General features: G+C 35.4%; 1 protein-coding gene across 1 annotated transcript in view; it reads right to left on the bottom strand.

Annotated features, from left to right (window-relative positions):
• Zip89B (Zinc/iron regulated transporter-related protein 89B) overlaps positions 1-12,508 on the bottom strand; it is a 42,964-nt gene extending 30,456 nt beyond the window's left edge. The window contains exon 1 of the mRNA XM_028180862.2: positions 12,009-12,508. Within this exon, the coding sequence (XP_028036663.2) occupies positions 12,009-12,291 (283 nt within the window). The 5' untranslated portion in view covers positions 12,292-12,508. The remainder of the gene's footprint in view (positions 1-12,008) is intronic.
• Between the last annotated feature and the right edge of the window lie 5,925 nt (positions 12,509-18,433).

The raw sequence follows: 18,433 nt of genomic DNA, 5'->3' as shown, positions 1-18,433 counted from the left end.
TGCTCACAAAGTTATTTTATTGTGAATGTGAATTACCTATCGAAGCAATTTAATAAATCTGTTCTAAAAATTGTTGAGCTAAAACCTTTTAAGCCTCGCAGTAGGATTGTTCGGAACCTACAAACGATTATGCGTATTTCAGTTTATAATATCGCCGCCATTGAAGCGTGCATAGATAATACACAAAAATTAGTTATATTTTTTTTAAGAGATTTTATGACCTGGTAACTGAGACCTTTAAGTCATGTCTTATTTTAATTTATATTCATATTTGCATAAAAAATGATATTATGGAGTGAAATGAAATGAAGGTGATTAATTTGAGACACTAATCAACTGGGACGAAATTAAATGAAATGAATTGAGATGATATGGGATAAAGTATAATCTCAGTAAAATGGTGGTCATTTACTGAGACTTTTTCAGTGGACTTTTTGGAAGATCCCGAGAAGTTACGTTCAGTGGCTTTGTTTCATTTTCCCACATTTGTGCACTTTCACAGATATTAAACAGTTAATAAACCACCGCTATTACACATTTAAACCTGAAGAAACACTAAATATACAAAATAAAACAAATCACACAACTTCACTCCTCGCGTTCCCGCCAAATAGTCAAAATAGTTAGAAGCGTGGACGTGCCACAGATAAATTAAGATGCTTCTATCACTTTGGATCTGTTTTCTCCACTCCAAAATGTTAATTGCAGATGACGTTGAAATAAGTTGTAAAATTATTTATGATGAAAATTGTGTTTCCCGGTTTGAAGGTGGGGCAACCGTCGTAGGTCAATTGAGACTTCGACCTAATGTCTCAAGGTGGGTAGCAGCAATCACATTGTGATGCTTATGAGATCCAACAGCCACTTAACTATTATTTAGCTATTACCTTAGTCATTCAACTTCTATGCAATAAAACATAATAAGAAAACGCAATTTAATTTCAATGATGTTCCCGTTGTACTGTTATAAATTATGTAGAAAATGAAACACGGAACACCCCTATTTTTATCTAGATAGAATTAAATATGGCGTCACGTTTGTAGTCTTGGTTTCATTTCCAAGACAATGATTTAAGTTGCTGTTAAGACAGTTCGTGTTTCGTTTGCAAAGTATACGAGATATATTTTTACTGTTTGTTATATAAACTTCAATATTAATTATATTCACAACATATTTACTTTCATATCTGTCCGATGGTTAATCATTAAAGTAAATATTTTTTTGCTACCACTCGTTTTCCACGTAATCGTCTTTTTATTCTTAAATAACCACAATTCTCTAAAGCTAGCATACCTGTTCAGAATAAATGGAGTAACAAGACTGGAAGGTTGTCTCTAAACAATATGTATTAAAATGCTTCAAAATCAATTTCTTCATTCATTAATTTTGGCGGACAAAAATCTATTTACAAAAGGCGGGAATTCGTTTTTTCTTTTATAATTTCTTTTTTATTTAATAATGGTTTCAAAACCAGCCAGATACAAACAGTATAACAAAAAAGATTTTGTTTCAAACAAATTCACCTGCAACCGTTTATTTATTTTCTCTAACTTTTTATTATAAAACGCGATTTTTTTCCGTCAATTTATTATTTATCTAAATTTAAAAAAGGTAAAGGAAAAATAATTTAGTGCCATTTTCTCTCTGTTTATCAACCTGTTTTTGCAGCGAAGCAGTCATGCATTCTCGTTGAAGTGGTAGAAAAGCCGTATTTAAAATACGATTGATTTGACACGTCATATCTCAAGACGGCGTACACTTGATAGTAGTATCTATGAGCTCCAGTGACCTAGGACCATTTAAAATTTTGACAATAGAGGCTCCCAGGCAAGTGACCTAATGAAGAAACTGCTGACCAGCTGTGACTGCTCGTAGATCCATTAGTAATGTTAAAATCAAATTTCATATACATACCTACATTATGTCCTCTGAGTTTAGAAGCACCCATGATAATCTGTAACTTATGCGATGCAATGGATAACGATAATCGTGGGTGGCTGGTTTGTTTATTTGTCATTACGCGCCAATAAAATTACATCATACAGCATGCGGCAAGGTTCTCAAGATGTCGAAACGAAGAAAAAGTACCTGTCAGGGACATCCTGTAATGTCGAGACCAGAATGACAAGACATTTACCGCGTCTCTACTAAATGCTGAAACAGCATCCGTACTTATAAGGGACATATTTTAGAAAGACCATAATGGATCCTCTTTCATAATATTACGCAATAAAAGTGAAAGTTTTATGAAAACGTTTACGCATGTTGACCTGGTACTTAAACGGGACGATAATGAGAAACTGGATGTAATTGAATTATACAATACTACTGCATCTTCCTCAGTAAGGATCCAAATTAACGTATAAGATACCAAAATACAAAAATGAAACAAAAATAACGGTTTTTCTAAATCACAACATTCTTTTATCGAGTTATTTAAAATGTCAACAGGAATTATATTACTATTTATTTTACTATATATTTATTATACGAGGACTAAGATGCTTAGATTTGCATTTCTAGAAATGCATTGACGTCATTCCATGACTTCTAACATTACAATAATCAATGTATTGTTCTTAAATTTCATTTTATAAAACTACCGATCGATCGATATTCGATATCGTTCTTTGGCACTAGGTTTTGTGCTTAATAAATTTTCAATTCGCTACTAAATTAGGTTAATGTTGAAGCCCACAATAATAAATTTAGGAATACTATGCTGATACAAATATAATAGAAAATTAGTTAGGCGTTAACGGATTAAAAAAAAAATTAAGGTTTTTTTTTTTAATACATATTATGCACAGGGTTCACGTGGTTGTCCTATTTATTAAAGTTTTCATTTTATTAAATGCCTTTGTTTAGAAAGTATAAAACACAGAAGGTTTGAAATGTCACAAAAAATATGGTAACAGTTAAATAACTTCGAAATTTTTAATTTTTTTTATTGCCCTGGTAGGCAGACGAGCATACGGCCCCCACCTGATGGTGAGTGGTTACTGTCGCCCATAGACTTCAGCAATGCCAGGGGCAGAGCCAAGTCGCTGCCTACTACATAATACTCTCCACAAGCCTCTTTTAAAGAAGGACTTGTCATAAGATACATAGTGTAATCCTAAATACTTCATGTAACGTATTCTAAAAGCTCACTTTTCAATAAATAACGGTAAAGATTTATTCCTTCAGTATGACCGATACGTTGTGTGTATGCATTAAAATACATAATAACTTGAATTAACAGGATTTTTCAATTTTAAATTCAAAATTGCCGGTCTTAAATATATCACTAATCGCTGTCAGTTCTTTGCGAGTTTTATGCCTTAAAGTGTACTTAATTTTAAAATGGCGATGTTCCGGTTATTACACTTTGCATTTTTTTTTTTTATTTCTCACATAATCATAAGTAAAAAAGTCTTTCTTAGTCTCAAATTTACTTATTTTATTTAATATTAATTTGGAATTACGTAAGCTTTTGTAAAAAGCTTATACGATTTATTTTATGAGTTAAGAAAGTGTAGTTCCGTTAAATGCCCCGATGACAAATACGTGATCGTAATATAGTAAAATCCAGGTACACATATCATAGTCCATGAATCACCGCGTATGACGACTGACGGCCCATTCAAATTCATGTATTGTTGTTACCCATGTTTTTTACTTGACGTGTTGCTATTGAGATTTAAAATTTTGAGCCTTTAAATAAAATGTTATGTCAATGAATCGACTTTACATGTACATATTTTTTTTTTTTTTATTGATACACAAAACAAATTACAACCAAAGAAATTATAAGTTTAAATGTTTAACATAACAATCTGGATTGCAATTCAAAACAGGTACATACAGAATTTTTTTTACAACTGAACAGGTGCCTAAATACCATGTATACATACATACTCACATACGCTCACCCTCAAACACACACACACACACACAACCGTATTAGATACGAGTATACAGATTTCAGTTATTTAACGAATATTTTGTCAATAGGTATTGATTGAATTGTTTGTAGATTGAGTTGTTATTAATTTAAAATTATCAACATTTGTGTCGCGTCTTAAGATGTGAAATGTCACAAGCCCGTTGAGTCCATATAACTATTTGCTAGCAAAAATTATATTTTCTGACCGTAATAAATGAATGGAATGTATAATTTTGAAGCATTAATATAGCTTAAGTTGGCAGCTACAACCGGGATAAATGTAGAGAAGATGGGTTTTTTTAATACAAAATATAACGTAAATCAGCGAGTTGAGTCTTTTTAATTACCGTTTGATAGGTTCAGGTTTATGTTGTCATAAACAGTTGAAGGCAATAATCGTGCGAATATAAGCTTTTTAAATTTAAATAAAAATTAAATTTTAAATATTTTTTTTTATTTTTTATTACCCTTGTAGGCAGACGAGCATACGGCCCACCTAATGGTGAGTGGTTACCGTCGCCCATGGACTTCAGCAATGTCAGAGGCAGAGCCAAGCCGCTGCCTACCGCTTAATACTCTCCACAAGCCTCTTTTAAAGAAGGACATGTCATAGCGCTCGGGAAGCACCGTGGAGGGGAGCTCATTCCATAGCCGGATGGTACGTGGCAAAAAAGACATTAGGTACTATTCAGTCTCTATGATTCCCTAACATTTTCATTATCAATATTCCTTAGAAATTTCATATTAAAAAAAATTTACATTTCAATCTGCATGCATCGGACGCGCCGGTCGTGACCGAATCCTACTTAGTTGGTAATTTCCCACGACCCGAGAAAATTTCCTCGTTACCTCACACTACACCGTCGTGATATGGCTGTGACTAATCACAGTTTAATTGTTAGGAAGACGATCATCATGAGTAAAAAACAATAACTTCTTTATTCGTTTTTTCTTTAGTAAACCGACAAAAGAATTCGCGGTCGATGATTGTATGTACGTGTTACGTGAATACCAGTGAGTCTGTACTTGATTGTAACTGGAGTAACGATTAAACTAATGTTTTAACTTTATTGTTTCTTCCCATAGACACAGCCCACTGGGTTTCTCGCCGGATCTTCTCAGTGGGTCGCGTTTCCAATTCGGCAGTAGATTTTGCGCAGCACTGCTCTCGTTAGGGTCAGTGTTAGCAACACTCTGCTTTGAACCCCGCGAGCTCACCTACACGTCAAGAAGAAGCTGAAATAGCCTCTCAAGGCTATCAGCATAGGTAGGGAAAAAAATGTTTCTTCTTGACATAGCGTAGCTAGAATAGCCCCCTATCAGCGAATAGGTTGGGAATAAAAAAGTTTCTTCGCTTAATGTGTTTTTTTCTCTCTAGGAGATAACTAGACATATTAATATTGGTAAAAGTTACGCAAATCGCGAGCGTCTTTGATTTTAAGTATTCATTATTGAGCACTGCTTACATTTTCAGGACGTGATAGATGCTACTTTAAGACATCGGCCTTAATTTAAATTGCGCATGTTTTTTGTAGAAACAAAGAATAAAATACGCGTCCTACGATAATAATTAATTCCCACTAATACTTTTAATTTATTTATTATCAGCAATCAGTCCCGTCGGCATACAATAGGTAAATTAAAAAGTTTTAATCTGATAAGTTCTTATAAATATTCGTTTATCTACGTTACAATTCCTCTATTAATTTTACATAATGATCATTGAAAAGCGATAAATTTTATGATAATCGATAAGTTTAATTTTCAAATATATTTTATAACGTAGATTAATATAATTAATAAGCAATATAATACATTGAATGATTTAAATAATAATAAATATTTTAAAGGTAATAATCGTACGTAGAACAATACATTTAATCATTATTTAAAAGGAATAAACATGGAAAAACGCAATCCAATGCGAGCATTAAATTAAATGAAATAAAATTAATTATTCGTCACTCGTTTTTTGTTTTGCGGGTTTGTTTATTCGTATTTTATGTATTCGTATTCTAGGCAGTGGCTTGGCTCTGCCCCTGGCATTGCTGAAGTCCATGGGCGACGGTAACCACTCACTATCACGTGGGCCGTATGCTCGTCTGCCGACACGGGCAATAAATAAAAAAATATGTCTAAATGCAGCGTCGCGTTTTGTATCTATACGAAGACTTTTTAAGGTTAGTACGGCTGAATTCTGACGCAGTATCATTAACTCTAATACTGTACATCAACCCTACATATTTTGCGTTCGTGTGACAGTGAAGCTTGGCCAGGTTTTACTACCAGGTAGAGTAGTTGAGTTTCAGAGTTTTTGACTCTCCGTTTACTAACGAATTATGTTACTAATTTTAATAGAAGCCCTCGCGGCGATCGTCTCCGAGAACAATAGATCATAAGGACTGTTATTGAATGGTAAACAGGCAGGGGAATACGTGTATTGTCGTGTACGTTAGGATGCGGTAGGCGTGCGCTTTTCTGGATCTCATATTTCCCTTCATTGAATTGGTAATAAGTTAATTGTTTAGTTCGAGTCCTGTGTGCCTTGTGACGTAGGTATTCAGTGTTCAGAAAGCGAAGGCGATGTGTATTACAAATAATTATTTTATACTAGCGACCCGCCCTCGCTTCGCTTCGAGAACTGTAATTTATAAATTACTAGCTGACCCGGCAGACTTCGTAGTGCCTCAATCGATAAATAAAAGACCTAAACTTTTGTACAAAATAAACTTCAAACAAATAAAAGGAATCCGTCCGACGGGGGACACATCAAAGGAAAAAGAAAATTGCTATTTTTATTTGATTCCGAGCATTTTCATATTTATCTACCTTTTAAACCTTCTCTGGACTTCCACAAATAATTCAAGACCAAAATTACCCAATTCTGTCCAGCCGTTTTCGAGTTTTAGTGAGACTAACGAACAGCAATTCATTTTTATCTAAATAGATAGATAGATTACGAAAATGAGACGGCAGATTTTTTTCCCACTTGATACTTATCGTTATAATTTGCGTAATTCACACTATATCTGTATAAATTATAGCCTGTGTATTATTTTGATGTGTAAGCTATATTATGTAAAGTTTCATCAAAATCAATCCATTAGTTTTTGCGTGAAAGAGTAACAAACGTACATCCATACATTCTTACAAACTTTCGCGTTTATAATATTAGTAGGATGCAATTGACTCGGTGGTGAAATTGTTGCGCATCTGACTTTTGCACCGAGGATCCTGGATTCGATTCCCACATTGCGGAAACATTCGTGAGTTGATCAGGTTTGTTTACTCTTTGTCTGGGTGTTCATAATCTACATATGTATGTATATATATTTAAACGTTTTTTTTTTTTTTTTATGATTGATAGGTGACTGGTGGCCCGGAGGCCTTTCCAGTTTCACCAGGACATGTGGGCGAGCAAAAGCTCAGCCAGGAGGGGTGGGATTTGCTAACAACTGTCCGAGCGCCTCCTAAGGAGACCTAACAACTCAAGAGCAATTGCTTCGCGAATGAATCTACTACCGGATCGGAATCGCGACCCACTGAGAAGATCCGGCGAGAAACTCAGCGGGCTGATGCATGGGTTAGGTTGTACGTCGACCTCTTTGTCGATTTCGACGAGTACGGTTACCGGGGTTCCTAAGCCTACTCCTAGTGTTAGCGCTGAAGACGTCTAATGCAAAGGTTATTGGATCTGATGGATCCGTAAGGACGTGTCTAGGGCGTCGACGGTGACTGGCTCCTGCATGATCAGGATTCAGAGAGTAGTCAGCGGCGGCAACGATAAGGCAATTATCATGACGCATAGCCTTATCGAAGTACCGTTCCGACGCTGACTTCATGTATTTCTGGACTGATTCGAGGCCCAGGTCGTCGTGTAGGTCAACGTTCCTCACGAACCACGGAGCTCCAACGGCTAACCTGCAAAAGCGGGATTGTAGGAATTGGAGGGTGTCTATGTGTGTGCGGGCCGCGTGAGCGAACACCACACTCGCATAAGTCATGACGGGCCTTATGCAAGTTTTGTAAAGTGTCACCTTGTTCCAAAGGGACATTTTACTCCGCTTACAGATCATGGGATAGAGTCTGCCGAGAATAAATGCGGTACGATCGCGGACTGTTTTTATGTGCGGGCGGAATGTTATGGATGCATCCAGGGTGACACCCAGGTACTTTACCTTCCTGGCCCAGGGTATAGGTTGGCCGAAGAGGGTGATCGAGGGGGTGATATTTCTCCTCCTAATGTGGGAGGAAATAAGCGGTGAGTTCCCCCTTTGAAATAACACTGCTGTGCTTTTCGCTAGGTTGATGTCTATGCGCCATTTTCTGAACCACTGTCCGAGGGTTAACGCTTCGCTCTGGAGCTTACTCGCGATTAGGGACTTTTTTCTACTTGAGTAGTAAACGGTTGTGTCGTCAGCAAATAAGGCTAGCTGGGTCGGCGGCGACCGGAGAATATCATTAATAAATAAACTAAATAGAAGCGGAGAGAGAACGGAGCCTTGCGGGACTCCAGCCGTGAGTGGTCGCGGCGAGGAGCAGGTTCCCTCTACTCGATATCGAAAAGAGCGGTTAGACAGGAAGTCCCGTATGATGAGCACGAGACTGTCCGGTACGCCCATGTTGAAAATCAAACCGTTGTGCCAGACTTTGTCGAACACTTTTGCGACATCGAAGAAGAGGGCTCCCGTGTAGATCGGCTTTGGTCGGTTAAGTCCTACGAGAATGTGCTCCGTGACGCGGTGCACCTGTTGTACGCATGAGTGATTTGCACGGATCATATTTAAACGTATATAAGTATCTATGTTAGTCTCTCGTACCCATAACACATTAATTTGTGACCGGTTATTTATTTAATTATGATTATTTTTAAATTTATTTCCAAGAATCAAATGTAATGCGCTTTGAGTTTAAGCTTATTTGGCACGTGCCTCTTCTACTTGCTTCTTTATTCTTTGTACAATTATCGTTGAGTGATCAGTTGATCACTTAGAGTCGCTTTATTCAAAAATTCTTAGGTTCTGAAATGATTGCATAATAGACTGGTTGCCTTTCATTATTTGATACTTAACTGACTTTAAACTTTAAATTTATTACTAAAAATTCATGTATATTACGCATGTTGGGAACCGGAGCAGAATTTACAACAAAAAACCAGAATTTTCAACCACCTAGATACTATCTACTAGATATCGTTTGTCATGTTTCTTTTCTAAAAACATAATTTGGTTAAATAATTTGTATTAGTTTTAGGAGTTTTTCTAGTTCAACGTGAACCTAACGACGCACGCTACATTCGATATTTTTTATTTTATTGATATACTTAATTTAGTATATGACCGTAAGTAAACCTTTTCCGAAATATCAACAATGGAAGTCCTTAAAGTTCAACCCAAGCGGATCAATGACGCTTGCACGCACGCACGGAACATGAACTCATCAACCTAAAATGCTTTAATTTAAATATTATATTAAATTAATATTGTAATAAATTAAATGAATTAGTCTCGGGACTTGACGAATAGACCGGAAACGATAACCGAAACAACGTGCGGCATATCGATACCGTTTAGATATTACGTAACTACATATTACCTTAGATAATGTTCTATCTTTTGTTTTTTAATTTATTCATGTACAAAATAAATTAAAATCATTACAGTACGTTACATATTAGCTAAATCATACAAATAGTATCTAATTTTTAATCTGGATTGCATTCTAAATAATATATGCACTCAGCAAACCCGTATTAATGTACATAGCGAGCGAGCGAGCCTTCAAGTTGGCTATTGAAAACAAAGTTACAATATACAAATAAAAACAAAAAAATACATCGAATATGCATCGAATACGTGTTCACTACATACATATGTACATACAAACATTACGACGAACGTAGCGAATCAACCAAAAATGACGTGTTAACGTTAATTTAATAGAAGATTATGTCAAAAAATGAATTTAATCTTGTCTAATACAATAATAATCTAATACCGGAGACAACTTGTGAGGGCCAGCGGGATACCCTAGGACAATAACAATAACAACAACAATACATTAATGCAGTGGTAGGACCAGATACGCCTCACTCTCAAAACTTCAATCCACACCGCCGAGGATAGGCAGGAGCGGCGCGGGATAATCCAGGAGAAAGTCTTTAAAGGAGGCCACGATCCTCCGCATTGAGGATTATCGATGCAAGGAAAAATACATTGGCGGAACACCAGCCAGATGGTTTGATTTAGTAAATGTCGAATGTTAGAAAGAATTGGGTACGTATCACACCGGTCACTCACATTCGCACGAATACGCAAACCCGCAAGTGTAGGACGACATTTGCAAATTATTATGCAAAGTTTTCGCTGCATTCGTGGTTTTCCAAGCTGTGTCGGTTTTTTAACAGACATCAAAGCGCGCGAATCGCGCTCCTTCGCGTAGTCTCCCACACATTCGTGTGACCAGTTGCGCCCAGGATTGCGAAGGCAACGGACGTTTCGCTATTTTTATAGATCGTGACGTCTACGTGTGTAGCGTATCTTCATCAAAAGAAATCCCATAAAAACAGCATGGCTGTCAATGATGTCTGGGAAAGAATTCAAAACTCTTTTTCTCTTTAATGTTCTATTGACGAATTAAAAAGGAGGAGAAATTCGTGAGACATTCGTAAACAAGTGTAGGAGGAACCGCAAACGGGTTCGCAAATTGAGTATGCGAACCCATTTGCACAGCTTCTAAGTTTGCGAATGAATGTCTGACGGCCCTGTACATTGTACGAATGTTTGCGCGCATGTGAGTGGCCGGCATTAATAAAATTTAGGTATCTCTGGTTCGAATCATGAAAAATGAGTTCGATTAAATTTAATTTTTCACAACAAAGTTGAGCAACAATCACAAAGTATAATTATACATTTCATAATAAACAGCTGCAATTAATTCACATAAATTACATTTAAATGCCAAATGCTTGTTTTACCTATTTTTCTTGAAATTTTAATTACAAATTGTCTTCGGTTTTTTTTCTGCTGGTTAGAAGACTATGGGTATATATTTTTTTTATTCTAAATTCAAAGTCAGAAAAGGTAGTGTTATAATACTATGATTTAATAAGCTATCAAATCTGATAGTACATACCAGTATTGCCATACCAGTGTATTAACATAATATTATTATTATCATTTAGTATTTCATCGTAATAATAATTCTACCGGCGACAAATCAACTTCCAAAATTCTTCATACAGGTAAAATAATCTAGATTTTTAGCTTTTAACATTACAAAATTTTCAATTAATTATTAATATTTTTGACTAACGCAATATAAATAGTTCAACACAAATTTTCACGTCATTGGTATCAAAGATATTTTTTGCATAACCCATTTGCGCCTAACGTGAAGTCAAGCGAATTATTTAACTATCATCAAAAAAACTACTTGAATGTGTAACTAGCTATTATTATTCCTAGACAGAAATAGGAAGCGTATAAATAGAAGACAATCTAAATGCCGATTCTGAGTTGCATGTGAATGTAAACACAACGACGAATATCTATTTTTTTTTTTTAACATTCGCATAATCATTAAAACTAATGCTTAGTATTAACAGCAGGGACTGATTTATTTACAAATCGAAAATAACTATATAAATACTAATCATTCGAGTTTCCGGCAAATCATTGTTATTTTATGAAAAACACTTTCGAAGCTCTAAAAAAACAATCCAAATTTTGGTCTCGAATGAAAAATAATAAAATGATCTTCAAAAAGTGACCGTGAACATTAATGTGGAGGTGAACCAGTTGCATGTACAATGCGAAGTACCGATTAAAGTATTTAATTTACTCAAAAGTTTCGGCAACTTAATACACGTGTCTAATAAGTTTGATAGTTAAGGATTATATAAAACAGCAGTACAATTTCTGTCAGTCTAGCTCCATTGATCATAATATTAAATTTACTCAAAAAGTATCGGCGACTTAATTCACGTGTTTAATAAGTTTGATAATTAAGGATTATATAAAGCAGAAGTACAATGTCGGTTTAGCTACACTGATCAAATTAAATGTAAAGTTCACTCACCTTGCAAATTTTCAATGTTCTCTTGGACTTCAGGCATAACGTGCATGAAAGTCGTTGAGAGCAGCACACCGCCTCCGAAGGAGAGCAGAGTCATCACCACCCGGTTCGTAGACTTGAACGTCCCCGCGTCTTCTACGGAGAGCCATCGAAACTTTCTCGCGATGATCTGAGGTATTAGACCACATATCATGGAGGCACAGAAGAGCACCACCATGGAAATGCCTTTGGCCAATACAATACCATCTGTATCGTCATCGTGGTCATGGCTGTGTCTGTAAGCCATTTTGTTTGTTTGTCTGTTGGCCCGGTGTGGTAGGAGTGCGAGTGGGCTTCGTAAAGGACGCGTACTCTTTTATACCAGAGAACGATATCAGAAAGTGCGCGTGCGCTGTGACGGAGCGACGCGCCGGTACTATGCGGCAGCCGGCCGGGGACACAGTGCGCTCCACTCCTGCGCAGGCACGACCGCCTGCGAAGCCTTAAACACCACATAGCCCACATTTCACGTGCAATTCAATTATTTAGCCGTGACCATAAAATATTTAACAATTCGTAAACATAGCATTCGAGTTCAAATAGATTCATTATCTACGCTCTCGCCGACGGAGCCACTAAAAATTCTAAGCCTTTTTTGCGTTGAAAATCGTATGCAGCGCGTAATCGCATTAGTCTGTAAACGTTTAAGAAGTTCACAAACAAGTCTTCTCCTTAATCACCTTGGAGGATAAGAAACAATCACAATGCCATATCATAACAGAATTATTCTGAACAACGAAGACATTAAGACGCTTGTCAAGTTATTGTAAAGCTATAACTTAAGTGTGAAAATTATATTATTATTCTATGACATTAACGAAACAAAAAGTCGTATCATTGCCATGACCGCACTTTTAACGTAGATAATGTAAACAACTTATCATTGTAGATTTATTATGGAAATATGTTAGAATATGCGGCGTTCTCATGAACGAATAAGGAAGACGAGTTCACGTACTGTGCCCATGCTATAATCGAATTCAGACATGTGATCGAAAGAAGCTATGAGTGCTTAACGATAAAAAAATAAGTAGGTCAGTTTTTCCACCAGTACGAGTGCAGGTCTTGTGAAATCTCTAATGTAAATCGAATGGATATCGATCGAATCTATCGAATAATAATAATCGAATAATCGAATCTATACTATAAATTAAAATCAATGCATTTGATGGCACAATACCTACTTATCTATGTGATGTAAGCAACAGTTATTTGTTTTTTTTTATCGATAAAACTTTGATAGACAATAAATGTCATCCTTCCATTTTTTCTGTGACTAATAGGGTAAATATAGCCTAGTCATATTCTAGTCACTTGAGACTTGAAGTCTCAATTGCATTAGCGTAAATACAGATTAGAAAATGTATGTAGTGTATAATATTTTTAAGGGATTTTATGACCTGGTAACAAAGACCAGTAACCAAGACAAGTCATATTTTAATTTTAATGAAAACTTTTTTATATGAAAAATGATATTATGAAATGGAAAGGAATGAAGTTGATTTATATGAAACATGGCATGAAATGAAATAAAATGAAATGAGATGAGATGATATGGGATGAAATATAATCTCAGTAAAATGGTCATTTAGGTACTGAGACTTTTTCAGTGGACTTTTAGGAGGATCCCGAGAAGTTACGTTCAGCGGCTTTGTTTCATTTTCTCACATTTGTGCACTTTTACAGATACTAAACAGTTAATGAACCACCGTTATTACACATTTAAACCTGAAGAAACATTAAATAGACAAAATAAAACAAATCACACAACTTTACTCCTCGCGTTCTCGCCAAAAAGTTCCTAGTGTACAACACGTGCATCATCTGATATAGATTACATTATTAAGATTTTTGTTGTTGTTAGTAAACACATTCAGTGGTAACAACATATGAATAAATACAGCCAGACTCCGAACGTCAAACATTCTTATCTATTAAATACTGACTTCAATCAGAATCCTGAGGTACAATAATTTGGATCGCTAACCACAACACCAAATAAGACGATGTAGCTGCACTTCCAGCCTAATATCTACACTAAGCAAAGACATTTTGCAATTAGGGGAAACATTATATACGCCTTCCGCTCTAACACTAGGAGTAGAGACCCCGGTAACCGTACTCGTCGAACTCGGCAAAAAGTTTCTCGCCGGATCTTCTCAGCGGGACGCGATTTCGATCCGGTAGTACATTAATTCGCGAAGCAGCTACTCTTGAGTTGTTAAGTCTCCTTTGGAGGCGCTCGGGTAGCTGCTAGCAAATCCTGCCCCTCTGGCTGAGCCCTTGCTCGCCCACCTGTCCTTGTGAAACTGGAAAGGCATCAGGGCCACCATTAAACACTCAATCATAAATAAAAACTTCACCTTAAACCGAATGTTTATTGGCTACAACAGCGACGATCGGTAATACAGTTAATCTCATTTAAAACAGGATTTAAATTTAATAGTGGCAGGACAAAAAAACTATTTTCACTATGAGGAAAATCAGTGGGCGCAAATGTAATATGCGGTTTCTCGCTTATTTTGGGATTTTGGTGTATGTAACACGGTATCGTAAAGTATAACCTAGTCTTTCTCAGTAAAACAGCTTTGTAACGGTTAAATAACGTTTAAATTTGAACTGGTAGTCCCTTACGTAATTACTTTGAAAGATTCCAAGCCTGTCGTCCGTGAACACCTGGTAGGTATTTATTTAGGAAAACTGGTATCTGTTTGCAGGATTTAAGCTCCGGCATAAACTTCATCTTAACTAAATATTTATGGCTCTCATGGCTACTTTATGGCTCCTATCTCGCTTATCGAAGCTGCGAAAACAATAAAAATAATTACAGCAATTATCTGTCATTCCAAAAAAAAAACCTGTCGAATCCAGCTAGACTCAGACCAAAGTCTGGACGTTGTAAATTTAACTATCGGTTCAAACTTGCCATTTGCATCTGAATAAAACGTGCAGCCAGGATTGGAACCATTCAAGTGTGTTGTCATATGAGTAAACCGTCATACTTGACACACTTCGATTTATGTTACTTTATTTTGTGTGAAACCTACGCAACGAGTGACGTGGCAGCTTTATTGCACAACCTACGTTAAGGAATATAAAATAAATTATGTTACAATAAAAAGTAAATTATATTTTCATATTCAAGTAAAATTGCACCAAAGGACTCAAATATGTCTGGATAATATAATTAAGTTCTGTGCAAAATACATAATATACAATAATAAATACGCTTGTCTGTCATGCATTAAAAACTTCAGACTCTAAAGATGTATTTGGTTTTTGAGCTTTGAACTAGTGATGTTATTATATTTGATTAAATTCATAAATACCTAATATTATCTGCGGCTTTCACGAATCATAGATATAATTAAAACGACTTTTACGACTTGGACTGTAAAAGTTGTTTTGATCTCAAATACCCGTTCTTTTTATCTTCTTATGTGCTTTCACTCCTTCTTTCTTGATAATAAAAAAAGCTGTATGTCCTTTATGTTTTGAAACTTTGCATTATACTACGTGGCAAAAAAAGTATTTTCCAAGCTTTTTTAAAACCACTATTACCATAGTAGATACCACGTCCCGTAGTCGTTGCGCCAAAGTCACTTATCTCAACGTTTTGTCTGATGATAAGTCTTAAGCCGTTCTCGGTTGCAAATTATTTGTTACTATCAGAAACTTAAAAAGGTATTTACGGTAAGGTAAAGGTATTTTCAAAGCAATTCAAAATGCAGTGCGCTTGCGTAATAATCCATTTTTCTTTATAATCCAATTCGTTATTTATAACTACCTATCTCATAATAATAGTGAATTAGAACACATGTCTCGAAGTGGGTGGTGGAATTTCCTTGTTGATGTCGTGGACTCCGGTCCACTTTACAACAGGTAAACGTGAGCTCTCCACCCATTTATGAAATATAAAAAATACCAAACGTGTCGGATATAAATTTTGCTATATATATAAAAATATCATATCTACATATATATATCAATCGTTAATTTCTAATTGCTTATGTGTTAGATATCATCTGCATCACCATCTTATATAGTTTATTGACATTAACCAGTCTACTAATACGGTATTTACTGGTGGTAGGACCTCCTGTGAGTCCGCGCGGGTAGGTACCACCACCCTGCCTATTTCTGCCGTGAAGCAGTAATGCGTTTCGGTTTGAAGGGGGGGCCAGCCGTTGTAACTTATATCTCAAGGTGGGTGGCGCATTTACGTTGTAGATGTCTATGGGCTCCAGTAACCACTTAACACCAGGTGGGCTGTAAGCTCATCCACCCATCAAAGCAATAAAAAAAAAGAAAAAAGAAAAAACGAGAATTTCGCAAAATTTCAGAATTTCAGATATTTACAGACACTCTGCGCTCAAAGAAAAACATGGCGGCCGTTTCTTTAACCTTTATTGTGTTTAGAAAGGCATGAACGATTATATCAGAATTTAGAATAAAGTATTGATACTTTCATTATTTGCACCATTAATATTTATGCAATGCTTGCAAATGTGAAACGAGTCGTACACTGTAACTCGAATACACATGTACAATTACCTACCATGACTTTGAATAATGTGATTACTTGCAAAAGCTATATTTAATGGCCACTATTTTGGCCTCTTACTTCCTGTTGAATCTGATCATTTTGTGTCACATCACTACTAGATTCTACTATGTTTGAAGTTCAACCAAATCATGTGCTGGCGCAACTTATGACGGATCCACTAGCAGAATATTTAAGTACCATTATTGCTTTAATTGTTTTCAAGCTAAATTAGTAAATATAGAATTAAGCATAATAGGTCGCGAACGATCAATTATTAAGATTGTTAGGTACATAATTATGACTCTTTCGAATATAATATCTATATATTAATACGTGAAGCAAAAACTTTGCATCCCTTTTTACGAAAATTGCGCGGACGGAGGAGTATGAAATTTTCCACACTTATAGAGAATATAGAGAAGAAGTACACAATGCTAATATTTTTTGTAAATAAAGCATAAAAGATACATTAAATCAATAAAGAAAACATTACACACACTACATACCATGTATTTGACGCACACACGCATGCATACTATTTATTATCAAACTTTAGTTCTTGACGTCTGTTGTCAAATTGAGAATAGATTAAATATTGTTTGTCTTTATTTTTTATAATGTAATCTTGACGAAATTTGTGATTATAGAAGTATAAAATACAATCATAATAGTGTACAAACTTACAATTCCAATTAATTATAGTCGAATTTCGACTACTGTGGGACCTGTAGTTATAATAAACTAGCGACCCGCCCTCGCTTCGCTTCGGAAACATTAAAACACACATGACACCAAAAACAAAAATTAAAAAAAAAATTAAAAAAGTAGCCTATGTTCATCAGGGACAATGTCGGCTTCTAATGGCAAAAGATATTTCAAATCGGTCCAGTAGTTTAGGAGCCTATTCGGAACAAACAAACAAACAAATCTTTCCTCTTTATAATATTAAGTATAGATACGAAAAGGTTGATTGTACGATTTTGATAAAACTTTCGATTCAATGAGCAATTATGTAATAAAATTAGAATATGGCACAGTTAAAATTGATTTTATAATAATCACAATGAACTTGGTCAACAAATCACAACTCCATTTGCGTCCATTGTTTTTAATCGATTTCTTACAGATTTATCAACGGTCGAAATGTTACATTAGACTAAATGTAATACGGAAAATAGAAATTTGGATTATGCTCAAGGCTTTAAACCCAAGGTCCCGTACGATTATTTAATAATGAATAGAATTTATTTTAGAAAGCCAGCGAAGCTCGCGATTCTAGCTAGTGTGTGTATTTGAATCCACTTAAATAAAATTTAAGACTTGTATTTTAAAACAAAATATATAGATAAATAATAAAATACACCACGAACACTATTTTGAAAATGAAAAAAACATCTGTAATGGCTTAGATAGAAATTTTATGATGAAAAAATTAATGATTAATTTAAATAAATAAAACTGACCCTATATTTTATTTAAGTTTCATTAGATACTAATATACCCATCTACTTAAAAGTTAATAATATTATAGTCTATCGCAATTGATCAAAAACACAACGTGTTTTAATTTCTCATTTGGTCCGTCTGTCTCGGACTGTGTTTAATTTTCCCGACTGTCTTTTTACTGTCAAAAAATTTCTTTTGTGGTAAAGAGACAGAATATCCCTTCGACACTAAAATCAGTGAAAGGAGAATGTCGATATTACTAACAAGCTTGCAGCTCTACTATTTGCAAGTGACAGTTAGTAAGATTAACAACACAAGGTCGAAGTCCGAGAAGTGCCAATATCTAACCACCTTTCGAATCAGAATTGTTTTACTGAAGTCTGCAATAAATATAATT

Source organism: Bombyx mandarina, chromosome 25, assembly GCF_030267445.1.
Source record: "Bombyx mandarina strain Sakado chromosome 25, ASM3026744v2".
In the NCBI taxonomy this organism is placed as follows: Eukaryota; Metazoa; Arthropoda; class Insecta; order Lepidoptera; family Bombycidae; genus Bombyx; species Bombyx mandarina.
Note: the sequence above shows the minus strand (reverse complement) of the source record. Positions and strands in the feature narration are given on the sequence as shown.